This window comes from Mytilus edulis, chromosome 1 (assembly GCF_963676685.1).
Source record: "Mytilus edulis chromosome 1, xbMytEdul2.2, whole genome shotgun sequence".
NCBI lineage: Eukaryota > Metazoa > Mollusca > Bivalvia > Mytilida > Mytilidae > Mytilus > Mytilus edulis.
In genome coordinates this window covers 84,149,073-84,165,234 of record NC_092344.1, presented here as the reverse complement: position 1 = coordinate 84,165,234, position 16,162 = coordinate 84,149,073, and the positions used below count along the sequence as shown (strand labels likewise).

The 16,162-nt window shown below is 31.9% G+C and overlaps 1 protein-coding gene across 1 annotated transcript in view; it reads left to right on the top strand.

The window, feature by feature from the left end:
- The first annotated feature begins 3,016 nt into the window (after positions 1-3,016).
- LOC139492827 (uncharacterized) overlaps positions 3,017-16,162 on the top strand; it is a 75,484-nt gene continuing 62,338 nt past the window's right edge. Inside the window, exon 1 of the mRNA XM_071280981.1 lies at positions 3,017-3,112. Within this exon, the coding sequence (XP_071137082.1) occupies positions 3,021-3,112 (92 nt within the window). The 5' untranslated portion in view covers positions 3,017-3,020. The remainder of the gene's footprint in view (positions 3,113-16,162) is intronic.

The window sequence follows — 16,162 nt, the reverse complement described above, 5'->3', positions numbered from 1 at the left end:
AAAATATGCCTTAATTTTAACCCAAAAAATTGGATTGTTTGTAATGTAAATAAACATTTTTTTTAAATAAAAAATCTTCAGAGTTACATTAAATATGATAGTTTTATATCTGTTTTAGTTGTTTAAACCTATTATTTTAATTTTTTTTAACCGCTTTATATTGAAAATTTTAATTTAAAATTACTTAGTCGTGATAGCTAAATAAGGGGACCATTGAAAGGGACGTTTTTAAACCTCTTTTGGACACTTTGTTTTTAGTCTAACACCTTGTATTATATCAATAAGATTATGCAGTTTAAAATCTATCAAAAAAAATCGCGATACCCTGGGGTGTAACACAAACTCCTTAACTAGAGCGCTTTTGAAAACTAGCTGATGGACTAATACAAGTAAAGTATCCCTTTAATCGAATAATTTATAATAAGCGCATTAGTATAAACTCGTAACATGTTAGTAATTTTTATTTGAAAAATATGGTAGCCAATTTGTACAGTTTAGTTGGGTATATAACTTGAAGGATAAAAATGGAAAACATCATAGAAAAGAAAGTTCATGATAAAATAGATAATTAGTGAGATGACAAACAAATCCTCTAATAATTCAGTATGCACTTGTGAAAAATAAAGAGATACTTTAAGTGATATAAAGGAATCCAAGTTAAGTTCCAACAAGACTGTGTCCATAGTACACGGATGCCCCACTCGCACTATCATTTTACATGTTCAGTGACCGTGAAATTGGGGTCAATACTTTAATTTGGCATTAAAATTAGAAAGATCATATCATAATAAACATGTGTACTAAGTTTCAAGTTGATTTGACTTAAACATCATCAAAAACTACCTTGACCAAAAACTTTAACCTGAAGCGGGACGAACGGACGCACAGATGAACGAATGGACGAACGAACGGATGAACGAACGGACGCACAGACCAGAAAATATAATGCTCCTCTACTATCGTATGTGGGTCATAAAAAGACAGCACTCAAAAATAATTCTTTAGATGGCATGATGTTTTGAATGTAGCAGGAATTAATAAACTCAATTGCAAAAGAGACGAAATTATTTATTATTGTATAGTTTATCAACTTTACCCTCTGATTAGAACAACACACTGGAGTCAACATTGGTCATGGAGGCATACACATAATAATCATAAGGAGTTACAAAACCATAATCTACCAATATAAGCAGAGAAATTATCCGGATTTTCACTCATATGTGTGAATATTTTGAAAAAGGTCGCTTATCCTATCATTGCTATACTACAGTCTTTAATCCTTGTAGTAATGTCAAAGTCAAAGATTTTACGGTCAGGTAGACAATGTTGATTATCAATCATGTTCCATCGGGATCACTGTCACACATTCAGTAGACTTCGCTTGTTAAAGACAAATAGAGCAGCTGAAGTGGCTTATCAATGCACTGGCATTGTTTTTACTTTTTGGGGCTCCAGAGCTAGAGCTTTAATTTAATATGTATGATAGACCAAATCCACCTCAAAGTCACGCGTCCGTAAAAATATAGAATGCTGACATAAAGAGTATGATGATTTCATGAACATATAAGTATAATTGGCACTGGTCTGAATGATTAAGATTTGTGCAATTCCATACAAAAAAAAGTGAATAAATAATTATAACTAAAACCCAACTGTCAGAGAACAATTGAATATTTCCATCTATTGAAAAATAATAAATCAAAATAATTGGAAGAAGAGCTTCATTTTATTCATTCTTTTCAATGACTTCGTCACGATGCGCCAGAAGTCCGTATTTTAGTGGCACCTATAAGTTTAGCCAAGTACGCTCAAAGTGTTATGTTTGCTGAAGTAATTACTTATAAAAGCAGATGGAAGAAAGAAACAATAAAAAAACTAAAAGATAGCGAGTTGTTCAAGTTATTATCTTTTTCTCAACAAAAACTGTACAGGTAATTACTCGTAAAATTAAATTGGGGACGGCTACAGTGCAGCCGATTAGGTGTCACGATATCTCAGTAGCATGGGTTCGAATCCCGGCGAGGGAAGAACAAACAATTTACGAAAGCAAATTTACAGATCTAACATTGTTGGGTTGATGTTTAGACGAGTTGTATATACATAATGTACACAGCCATGTATCACCATCATTGCTGGTGATCCGATGGATAAATCTGTTGTAGAGTTGTCACTGACTCAGACGTACTTATATATATTTGTTTTACATGCACACGTATAAAAATTGCGGTTTTTATCCACCGCAATCATAGGTTTGAACGTAGTTTTCAATTTAGACACGTTTATATTTTTTCGTTTGGGCTTGTATCATATTTTCCCTCCGGTTTATATGATCCGTTCATCCTATATTGACTCTTAAAATTCAAGAGTCTATCTAAAAATGAGGGTACTTTTTATATGACCTTCCAAATACCGTTCCTTAACATCACTGAAGAGACATTTATTGTCGAAATCCGGATATGGAGTACTAAAAAGATATTGACACCGTATGTTTGTGGCATAACATCGTGGCCACATCATTTTTAAAAAAAGTACCCTCATTTTTAGATAGACTCCTAAATTTTAAGAGTCAATATATACAACTTGTCTAAACATCAACCCAACAGTGTTAGATCTATAAATTTGCTTTTGCAAATTGTTGGTTCTTCCTTCGCCGGGATTGGAACCCATGCTACTGAGATATCGTGACACCAAATCGCCTGCACTGTAGCCGTCCCGCTAGACCACACGACCACCTGGGCTTCATATAAATAAATGAAAAACACTTATGAAACACTCAAACAACCATAACCACTTGAACAACAGGCTACTGGCTAACAAAATTAAGACAGGTCATAACAATGCAGCGGGTGTAAACGTTTAAACCTTAACCGTAACCGAGACAGTAGTGTGTCATTAAAACATAAAACAAATATCAATTGAAATGGCTCAAATCGTTCAAAAAGAAATAAAAAAAACCCCGAAGTTATTAAAACATACATCAAACAAATAAGATTGACCTATGACAGAATATAATTACAATGTATAATACTATTTACAGAGGATGGTGTTCTAGAACTGTTACGCGTTATGGAAGGACGAAAGTTTGCTGTAGATATGACTGGGGTCACTGGTAAGTTATCTTATGTTATAGGGGCATTAGCTACGAGATATACAAAAAAACAAAAAAAAAACAAACAAAAAACCACGATTTGTTTTTTTCAATCATTAATGAAGGTATAGTAGTGAAATACTAATTAGATTCTGGAAACGAGTTCAATTTTGTCAAAATAAGCTGAGAAACATCTCTGATGAATTATTCACTTGCAAATTGAATCAGTATTCATGTGACCTTCAATTAGGGATGGGTTACAAAAATATTCCGTATCACAAATAATATATGATGGTCTTGATGTATAGATTCTGCGTACTGACGTTGTTTATCATTTTTGTTAATATTACTTTTACTGTTTGGATTGTTTTCTGTGATATGCATTTGACGTGGCTCGGTACTTATACATCCCGTCGATGTGTTTGTATTATCTTTCATTTTTGCTGGTGTGTTTTGTGTATGCGACTTTTATTGTTTCTTTGGTTCTTATCATGTGACTCTGTACTTTAAAAAAGATCCCGTCATTATGTTATTCTTCTATTAAATGTCGTTACGTTATAGTTCTATTTTAAATTAGAAAATATGTTGATCGACAAACAACAAAATTATTTTAATCGAGTAAAGGTATTAACCATTTTTGGATTCTTAGAAATTCTACAGTACTTCTGGACAATTTTAAATCTCGGTCTATTTCTGAAACTAGTTCTAACATACTTTTGTTTTTTTAACCCTGAATGCCAACATTTCCCATGTGAAATTATAAAATTGTTTCGAGTGAACATTGAACGACAAGATTTCTTCCTATGTGACGTATACATTTTCTGACGTCAGACACGCGAAGCAATGAATGTGTTTGTAATTTGATAGATGCTTATGTGCTTTTTTGTAAAATTGTTTGTTTTAAGATTGTAAGACAGTGATGACTGCTGTGTCCATATGTTGACCATTTTATTTATTATGTCTGTTTTGTTCACACATCGTTGTAAATATAACGGAATTTGATGAGTCTTTTGTAAAAGTGAGAGGTTTAGCGCTATAAAACCAGGTTTAATCCACCATTTTCTACATTTGAAAATGCCTGTACCAAGTGAGGAATATGACAGTTCTTGTCCATTCGTTTGATGTGTCATTTGGTTGTGCCATGTGATTAGGTACTTTCCGATTGAATTTTCCTCGGAGTACAGAATTTTTGTGATTTTACGTTTTACACATTAATAAGGCGTGTTCAGATATTAAAAGGGGCATAATTTCAATAACAGTACAAACAGGATAAACCATTTAATTTGCGAATTCGATCCCCATTAGTCATTCTTATACACACGGCTGGTAATCTACACACGCAGAACAATTGGTTCTGCAATGAAAATCGTGAGAGGATTTTCCGGTTGTGCTTGGGTGGAGTCATCGCTTCAAAAGGTATGTACATTTCTAAATCGCAATTTTCTAATTCAACTGATCAAAATATTGAAAATCGTAGAATGCTATGCTGTGGTGAATACTTCAACAAAGAGATACTAGTGCATGCATCATTTACTGTTGCACATGGAGTAAAACTACTAAAAAGTCAGTTGCCCCAAGAGAAATTAAAAATTCATTTTTATAAATTAATAGTTTTTTCCTTGATGTATGTTAATAATATAATAAATAAATAATTATTTTATTATAGTGTCACATATTTGATCAGAAATAAATATATATACAACAATTCATAATACAAACAGAGATCAAATATCCAGCCTTAGAATAGACTTATGAGACACTTTAAAACACATCAGACAACTGTACATTTATATAAAAAAATAAAATGAGCATTTCTTTATACAATTCAAAAATAATTACTGGTTTATCACATTAAGTTAACTGCTTTTAAAATATTTACTAGTAAAAGTATCAATTAATATTAGATAGACTATATTAATAAAGAGATTACAGATTAAAAACATAAGCAATGTTTAAAAGGTTTTGCCAAAAACCGGATACACTTCTTTAATAAAAACTAACAAAAAGAAAAAGAACAAAAAAAAAAAAATATTTCTAGGGAGACAAAAATAATTTAAATGTGATGATATAAAATAAATGATCTAGCTAAAAATATCCGTACTTAAAAGTAACAATAATAACAATGATAGTAAAAATACTTTAAAAATATAACTATGAAAAATATATGTTAACATTCAAATAAATTTCTTTCTTCTCTGATAAAAATTAAAAAGTGCGTATGATAATGAGGATTGTATTTCTTTACATTTCATAAGACTGATAAATTGACTGTCAATATCAAGAGTATCAAAGTTTTCTATAAAGTTTTTGGCTCGAGAAAATAAATTATATCTTAAGTCATCATACATAGTGCAGTTCATTAAAAAATGTTTCTTGTTTTTTAAGACGTCATCCGGACAGAATTTACAACTTCTTTCATTAACTGGTATTTGCGGTCGTGCGTATCGGCCTGTCTCGATTGCCAACGGAAGCGATCCACTTCGGAACAGGGTAACAACTCGTTGGACCGATCTCGGCAATATATGTTATGTACGAACTCTGACTTTTAGTTTCATAATTTTTGGTCAATAATTAGAAATGTTTCCCATTAGGTCTCTATGTTAATTTAATTCTTTGAAGTGTTAATTACCTGATGGAGTAAGTATAAGTAGTGTAACGTCCTTCCAACCAAAGCAAAAACAACATACATGTGCTTTTAATGTTAGTTTATTTGTACCATGTGACTTTGTATATTTATATATTAAGATGACCTCTACTGACCATCAACCAAACTTAGATTGCATGTCATGTGATTGTAATAATTGTTCTATTATATATGATAGAAAACTGCAATTTCCATTTTATGTTTAAAAAAATATTAGATATAGTATAAACTAGTAAAATAGTACTTTATAGGCAAAGGATATGAAAATGGATATTGTTTTATATGTTTACCTTCATATGTTAATATGTTAGTGGACATGAGTTATGACAGAATTTACCAACTATAAAAACATTTTTTTATTTTCCCAAATTGTTAACTTCCAAGATGTGCATTTTGCACATTAATAATTAACTGAATGCATGTTAACTTTAGTCTGTTTTTTAATAAACTTTAAGAGCCTTTTTGCATTCTTATACAACTCACCATGCTAAAAGCACGAAAAGCTTGTGTATAGTAGGTTAACTTATACAATGATATAAAATGAATAATCAAAACTATAAAGTGATGATCAGTGGAAATTCTTCTTCATACTTGAACACTGACATTATGAAATATTTATAAAGAAGCAGTCATATTTTTCTGGAATCTTCTTTGATCAAAATTTATTACCCGGGGAAGTAGTCGACAAAATAGCCCTATAAAGTAGAATATATTGGAAAATGTGACAAGTTTTAATTCTTATACAATTCTGTACTATTCAAACTTATATTTCCTTCAAATTTTCTTGATTTCACTGCAGAAAAGTGATTTACATCTGTACGCTGAGCCCGCCCTGGACGAAAAGAACGCAATGGCTGATGAACAGCGTCTTCAGAAAATATGTTTTTTTTGTTATATTTTTTCAAAATATTTTTATAAAACTTTATAAAATCCTAACCTGTAAATCATGATTTAATAGGCATTAAAAATTCACAACAAAAAGTTTTCAAATAAGAAAGTAACGAAGGAAATAAAATCGGAAAAGATGCAAGTCATCTCCGTAAAATGTCAACATTTACCCCCATTAAAAAATAGATGCACTTTTTTGTTCATGCGAGAGACACATAGAAACATATCTTAAATTATCGCCCAGATTCTGTAGTTTCTATATGTGTATTGTCATTGAGTTTCATGAGATGAAATTTTTTTATACCTATTTCGTATGAGGCGCCGTTTTACTATTTAATACTTATTTTCTGATATCAAAAAATGATTTTCTGATATCAGGAATTCGATTTCTTGATATCAAGAAATAAAGCATATTTTCTGATATCAAAAATTCGAATTCCTGATATCAAAAATTCATTTCTTGATATCAGGAAATCGATTTTTTGATATCAGAAATTCGAATTTTTGATATCAGAAAATATAAATTATTTTTTGATATCAAGAAATAGATTTTCTGATATCAAAAAATGATTTTGTGATATCAAAAAATCGAATTTCTGATATCAAAAAATCATTTTCTGATATCAGAAAATAAGAAGTAAATGAATAAATGAAGGCTCCCTGTGCGTCAATTAAAGCATTCAAACTCAGCCATGAGCCCAAACATCAGGGAATATGTGAAATAATGTTTCCGGGTATACCAATTATTATGGGGTCTTACTAAAAAGCGCCCGGGGAAAAGAAAAAACGCCCGGGGGGGGGGGGGGAGAAAAAATGCTCCCGGGGAAAATATATAGAAATTGCGTTGGAATGAGACAACTTTGTGTCGATGAAACATTTGATTTTTTTTTGCAAATTCGGATAATAGACATTTGTAATAAAGCACAAAAACAAGTATGAATGTTTCAATTTAAACAATAATATATGAATACTATTTCGAAAGACAGATAATAATGGATCACAGCTTATGCTGAAGATTTATTATAGGATTAAACACATTTTTTCTAGAGGTTATTGATGTGTAAACCGGGGCGATTAACTCACAAACTGAATAAAAGTCCGACGGACTTTTATGTAAAGTTTGTGAGTAAGAGACCCGGTTTACACATCAATAACCTCTAGAAAAAATGTGTTTAATCCTTATAATTCTTCAGCCAAGCATACACCATTATTAATTTACATTATTTGGTTGACGGGTATACTATATTTACCATCAAAAGCACAATGGCATGTCGTAACTAAGGAGTACGTCGCCATCTTGACTTTCTAAAAACCATAAATGTCCGATAAATGCAACAGAATCTAAAATGAGCACCTACCTCAAAAACTTTATTTTAATAAGATATTATCCGAATTTGAAGCGTACACGTTACGAAATAATCTTTCCCTTGAAAACTTTCATTCGTGTGACGTCGTGTTTTTCCTTGACGTAAATTCGCCAAATCCTTCATGAAATTTAGCGGAATTTTAGTAAAATTTTATTTTTATACATTTTCGAAGCTTTAGGGCATTTATTTTATTTCTTCTTTTTTTTGTTAATTATGCATTAGAATAGAAACAACTGGTATGCAATTGTTTTATAATCTCAATTTGCTGAAAATCCCAGTATCCTAGCAACATGAGCAAGAATGTGTATCGCGCATGAATAGATTACGAATTCAAAGTAGTTTCGGAAACATGGTTTATCGAAGTGTAAACCAAGATAAATATTGTAATTGACCAATCAAAAACGATATCAAAATGATAAATGCCAAAACAACTTAAAATTCACAGATAAATATTAATTTTATAAAGTTAAAAGGGTTGCACATTATTTAAGAACGATAAAAGTGACACGCACATGTATATCAGCATCAGCAAATAAAACAATTATACGTACTATGCATGTTAAAAGCAGGTGTTTGGTAAAAAAAATAATTCTTAGTGACAGGCATGTTGAATCCCTTCCACGATCTTCCAATGTCAATTCAAGTGTGTTTAATAAAATACAAAACTTTGAAAAGTTGTCACCATGCAGTTACGAATATTAGACTCGGGCACTGATTTTTTTTTAATAACGAAACATACGTTTTGATCGAGGACAATATCATTCATGATTTTTCTATTTCCTCTTGTTTATATTTACGGCTTACTTACTTGTAAACAATTTTGAAATCTAAAATGTAAAAGTGCAACAACACTATCTTCACTCTTTAGACAAAACAAGCAATGATTTTTATTTTTTTTTATTCAGGAAAACATTTAATGTTATAAAATATTATTATTTTCTTCTCCCGGGCGCTTTATTTTCGTCCCCGGGTGCTATTTCTTTCTCCGGGCGATACTTGTCATTTTAATTATGGCAAAGGGTTCATTGTTACAAAAACAAAATGCTTATACATTTCAAGTTTTATAGAGATGATTTAGACTTTAAAGTCTCTAGAAAACTTAAAAATATTTGAAACTAAGTACACAATTCGAGTCCGATGAACAACAAGACAATATATTGAAGACATTTGAAATTATTATGAAATATAACACAGCTATTTACTTTTGCGACGAATAATCCCAATCGAAAAAATTAGTCGACCTTAGAATTAACTAAATACTGGAAAATGTTTAACAAAACTTGACTTATCGAAAACAAATAATGATGTGTTCAAGATTTAGATACGATGGCTTGGTGGTATATTCAGGTTCAACTGACGTAATACACGATCTTTTCGCCTTATATATCTAATGCAATGCATGTACCTACCTAAATTGAACATACTAATATTCTCAAAACGAATTGTGCCTTTCTTGACTGTCGTGTAATACAAATTTGAAAGACCAACGCTTTCAAAATAAAGGTATTTTAGAAATGAAAACGTACATCAAGCCTACATAAATTTTTCAATACTTCACAGTAAAGGCTCATATAAAATAAATGTAATTTAAAGGATATATAATTGCATTGCATGTATGTTTCATTTATATGATATGTTTTTTTGAATGGCTAACAGCAATCTCGCGTCCTTCTGAAATTTACTTTCATTACACAATGAAATGTAACATTCGTGATGACCCGAACTCCCACAATAAAGTGCACATGTAAATTAAAGAAAAACTTGACAGAAATTGTGTTTTCATTATCCTAGCTAAAAATGTGATTATAATATCGAATGCTTCGTTTTGTAATTCGTAGGGTTGTAAAAGCTTTGACCGTGCGCACATTTTTAGAAGGAAGGTCTTCCGCACTGCATACACAATGTACTTCGGTCAACGCTTTTATACCCCAATGAATTTATAAAAAGGAGCATTCAATTCTTAAATACAAGGCCATATGCGGATCTAGATGGCCCGGTCAAACATATCATGTCAAGAATTTGGTTGTTTATATTTGGGAATCACTGAAGCATTACTGTAGTGGGCCCTTTTTATGGCAGTCAGTGTGCCCCCTATTTTAAAACGTTCTCGATCCGCCACTGAAGGCGCAGTATAATAGATGCTATAGCAGTCTTTAAAAAAATGTCACGTAAATAGAAGAAATATTTTAAAATACAAGAAATGTTTGTTGCTATTGGCTTTGAACTAGCTGTAAGTAGGTGAGAATGCTTTCCCATCTGTATTTTTCTTCTTCTTGGTATTGTTATACTGTCACGTCCAGTCTGTGTTTTTTTGTTGGCTGTTTTTGTTCGTTGTATCGATCTGATGAATAAAGACCATTTTAACTGATTTTTATATATAAAAAAGAAGATGTGGTATGATTGCCGATGTGACAACTCTCCACAAGAGATCAAATAACTTAGCAATTAACAACTATAGGCCACTGTACAGCCTTCAACAATGAGCAAAGTCCATTCTGCATAGACAGCTATAAAAGGCCCCTAAATGACAATGCAAAACAATTTAAACGAGAAAACTAACGGCCTAATTTATGTTTAAAAAAAATGAACGAAAAACAGATATGTTACACATACACAAACGACAACCACTGAATTACAAGCTCCTGGCTTGGGACAGGCACATACATACAGAATGGTGGTGGTGTTAAATATGTCAGTGGGATCCCAACCCTCCCCTAACCTAGGATAGGGGTGTAACAGTACAACATAAGAACGAACTATAAAAATCCGTTGAAAAAGGCTTAGCTCATCAGATGAATACAAGTACAAATACTACACAGAGTGGACGTGGCCGGATACCTCTATATCCAATATACAAAAAGACAATAATATTCAGTTTGCTTTGAATTTACTGATAACAAAATCAATATTAATACCAATAAAAACATAAATTGTTTGTTCTTACAGTATTATATGACAAAACACCAGTGTCCCAGGTTGCCACAATCTTTAAGTGTCTGTCCCACGTAAGAAGCCTGTAAGGATATATAATTGTCGTTGGTTCGTGTCTGTCATATTTGTTTTTCGTATTTTTCTTGTTATAAATTAGGCCGTTAGCTTTCTTAATAAATCTTTTCATATTTTTCATGCCGGGACATTTTATAGCCCACTTTACGGTATGGGGTTTTTCATTTTTAATAGCCGAACGATTGCCTATAATTTCTTATATCCACTTCATTTCATTTGACTTTGGTAGATAGTTGTCTCAAGGGCAATAATACCACATCTCCTGATTTTTATATACTAAACAGAACTAATTGACTTACTAAATTCGCAACATCATCAACTGGAAAAAAAACCTTAAAAAACGATATTACCAAATACTTGGGCTTAAATTCACAAAAACCTAGTTGAACAATTCTGTTTCAGAGGAAACTAACAATTGGTTATAAAAGAAACTGGAACGTACAATTGCTTTTCAATCAAGAAATACAATTGTTGACTATAAACCTTATAAAAAAAATATGTGAGATACACAATCATACAAAATTTCTTATAACTAATGAATTCAAACTCTGTAATATTCTTTCCTTAAACAAGACCGAAACACTTTACCAAATGTTAGGGCTCATGGGTGAGCTCGGAAGCTTTCATTTATATACAGGGGGCAATCATTGATATTTTTCTTATTTTCTGATATCAAAAAATCATTTCTTGATATCAGGAATTCAAATTTTTGATATCAAAAAATCATTTTCTGATATCAAAAAATGTATTTCTTGATATCAAATAATCGTCAGTATTATTTGATATCAGAAAATCTATTTCTTGATATCAATAAATGGATTTCTTGATATCAAAAAATGATTTTCTGATATCAAAAAATCGAATTATTGATATCAAGAAATAAAGATTATTTTCTGATATCAAGAAATCGAATTTCTGATATCAAAAAATGGATTTCTTGATATCAAAAAATTGAATTCCTGATATCAAGAAATATTTTTTGATATCAATAAATATTTTCTGATATCAGATATTCAATTTTTTGATATCAGAAATTCTATTTTTTGATATCAAGAAATATTTTTTGATATCAGAAAATAAGGAATAAATAGTAAAACGGCGCCTCATAATTTCGCGCATTGAACATGGAACTAGCTATTGTCACATTTTCATTTCATGTCCTCGGCAAAAAAATGCTCTGGAAAACATTTTATAATATTTTTTGTTTATGTTTTGTTCAACGAGGAGATTATTGAGGATATACATATTTGTCCTTTTAATTTTCTCTGCAAATAACGTAATAAGTAGTCTTCAGTCGTAACTAAAAGATGAAAGGTTACTTTTCGGGGCTACCTTCTTTTCCTTACAAAGTTTACTAAATATATCTCAAACGGCGGAAGGTCACTGATTAGAGACGGATCACATTTTGCCCTAAAAGGGTAGAGTCGCATGGTACAAATAAACAAAAATTAAAAGCACATGTATGTTGTTTTGTTTTGGTTATAAGGCCGTTACACTACTTACACTTACTCCATCAGGTAATCAACACTTCAAAAAATAAAATTAACATAGAGACCTAATGGGAAACTTTTTTAATTATTGATCAAAAATTATGAAATTAATAGTCAGAGTTCGTATATATCATATATTAACATACAAATGTTTTAAGAAACATGGTGTCAACAATGTCGTTTTCTTGCTACAAGTAAAAAATAAAATTTCCCTTTTTTTTGTAGTAATAGCACAAAATTGCACGAACTTCCGTTACCAAAATCAAAATGCCATGGAAAGTAAAGTTTAACGGTCCTTCGAAAATAAATAAGTTCATTTTGAAAAACATCTTTAAAACCTATCTTTCCACAATGAATTTCAAATTTCCATCTCATATTTTTTTTTAGACACACACATGTGTTTTTTCATGAACAATCTAATCGAATTTAGGCAACTTTCAACAACTCAAAGCTTGGATATAAAAATATGGTTTCACGTCTCCTTACGCCGAAGTCACACTGTCACGTTTCAAGTGGTACGTTTGACAACGTTTTGAAAGCATAGCAAAACGGGAATATACTGAAAGAAGCGTATCAAAACGTTGTGATCCTTTGTTCAACCGGACCTGCCCCGTATGTTTTAAAAAATCATCAACAAACGTAACGAAAATTGAAACGAAGTAGAACACTCTAGTAAATACGTATCAAAGCTTAGCGGAACGTAACAAAACGTGCTAACTACGTACACGTATCGAAACGTATCAATGCGTGGTGGTAACGTGGGTCTACACGTGAAGTTGCGCACGATATTGGTGTCACTTTGGAACTATGGGTTAGAAGGCGGGTTATTCAAATTCAAACTCTTATCATATACAATAAATAGCCATGTTAAGCATATCATTCGAGAGGAAATAAGCCATAAAAATCAATAAAATAGATGATTTTGTACTTTGTCTATACCAGTGCGGATTCAAATAAGTAATTAGAATGGTTTAAAATTAACAACTGTATTGTATACATAAGGAAGATCGTCAGAAGAGTTTAAATAAAAAAGAGAAAAAATGTCCCAATTAGCTACTCAACCCGTAAAAAAACTTTCTGTCTTCCCTTTCATAAGATATAACGGGCGAAAATGGTTTTAAATAATATCAGAAAAATTATACATGTCCCGAAGAAGCTATCTGAAGTCATCATTATGTAACTGCGGTCTTATTTTAAAAACATCGTCATTTTCCCCGTGTCCAATAATATGTCCCGATGGACAAAATAACACAAAGAAGAATTCAGAGGCTTTTTATCAAACGAAATTCTACTATATCTCAAATTTGTTACACCTGTTAACTGATATGAATGGAAAATACATTTAATTTCCTTTAAAATGATATTATCATTGATATGGTTATATTTATAAACTAGCTGTTCACACAATTTTGATATATTTTGAAATACTAAGGCTTTTCTACCTCCGGCATAGATTACCTGAGCTGTATTTGGCAAAACTTTTAGGAATTTTGGACCTCAATGCTCTTCAACTTCGTACTTTGTTTGGCCTTTTTAACTATTTTAGATTCGAGCGTCACTAATGAGTCCATTGTAGATGAAACGCGCGTCTGGCGTATATACAAAATTTAGTCCTGGTATCTATGATGAGTTTATGATATGTACTTTTGTTTGAGTTGCAGGTAAAAAATCCTAAACGATCTAAGATGTCCAATGAAATGTCCACGTAACCGTAATTTGACGTTCGCATTATAATAACGTTAAACTGTATACGACTTTTCTTGCATATTTGGCATAACATAATTTCATGAAATGGTCTGATCTATACAAAATAAAGTTCCCGTTAAATATACATTAAAAGAGGGACGAAAGATACCAAAGGGACAGTCAAACTCATAAATCTAAAACAAACTGACAACGCCATGGCTAAAAATGAAAAAGACAAACAGAAAAACAATAGTACACATGACACAACATAGAAAACTAAAGAATAAACAACACGAACCCCACCAAAAACTAGGGGTGATCTCAGGTGCTCCGGAAGGGTAAGCAGATCCTGCTCCACATGCGGCACCCGTCGTGTTGCTTATGTGATTACAAATCCGGTAAATAGTCTAATTCGGTAGGTCAAATTCATGAAAGGGAAGGGGAAGTTACGACGTGAGGAACATATCCGATATCATTTGTGAAATGGTTATTCCATAACGGTCAACCAACTCGTGATGGCGTCCGTAAAATTTACGAAGGGATGATTTCAACTTCACCATTTGGAACTCTTGATTTAATAGCTTCCTTGTGAGCAGTAACCCTCTATCAAGAAAATCATGATAGGAAATGCAAGCACGGGAATATCGTATCAATTGAGAGATATATACCCCGTATGCAGGTGCTGCTGGAATGTTGCTACTTAGAAATGGAAAGTTCACAATTGGAAAGCTGAAATCATCTCTTTTGTCGTAAAGTTTTGTCTTCAACCGACCCTCATTGTCAATTTCTAGATGTAAGTCAAGATATGAAGCTGACTTAACTGTATCTGTAGTATCCTTTATCTCCAATTCGATGGGATAGATGCGTTCCACATAGTCACCAAATTTTGAATTGTTTAGTGAAAGAACGTCATCTATATAGCGGAAAGTAGAGTTAAAGGATATTGCTAACTTCTTATCTTTCTTCCTAAGAAGTTCCTGCATGAAGTCAGCCTCATAATAATAAAGAAACAAGTCAGCAAGTAGAGGGGCACAGTTTGTTCCCATTGGTATGCCGACAGTCTGTTGAAAAACACGTCCTCCGAACGTAACAAATATGTTGTCAATCAAGAAATCAAGCATCTTGATAATATCGGTTTCAGAGAATTTTTTGTTTGAATCAGAGTGATTCTTTACAAAGTAGGATTTATCCCTCCCTAAGACAAGATACTTGTATCTACGTTGGCCATTCTTTTTTATGAAGCAAAGTAATACCAACTCTTTTAATTTGTCTTTAAGTTTGGAATGTAAAATATAGATCGGCATTGTTTCCAGGATATTAGATGTCGAAATATTTAACTCGGAAACTTCATAAAGACAAGGCCCGGAAAGAGATAACTTACTAATGACCACACTTCCACTTTATAAAAGCAAGATACATTGAAAACGAAAATGCGATCAAAAGTGAGATCTGAATTATTCTCCTCGGCCAGATAATATCTGTAATTTCAAGCGTTGCTATTAAAAGATTCGAAGCAATAAACATGAATGAAAATTCTCACAAAAATCTTATGAGAACAAGTACTCCTTAATCGTGAACATTTCAGTAAAACGTACAATTTTTTTGTCGCATCGACTCATTTAACAAAAAGTTTTATCAAAGAAATACTCGTATGTCCTGAACATTTCAGTATAGGTAACGATCTTTTTTTTCTACTGTGAGAAGAACAATCCCTAGTCATCTACCTGGCAATATGTGTATGAAAAATAAAGTTATTACATTTAGAAGTAGTGTGGCAGAATGAAGTTTATTTTCTCGAATCTCATTGTTACAAATTTCCTGTTTACAAAACTTTGAATTTTTCGAAAAACTAAGGATTTTCTTACCCCAGGCATAGATTACCTTAACCGTATTTGGCACAACTATTTGGAGTTTTGGATCCTCACTGCTCTTCATCTTTGAACTTGTTTGGCTTTACAAATATTTTGATATGAGCGTCACTGATGAGTCT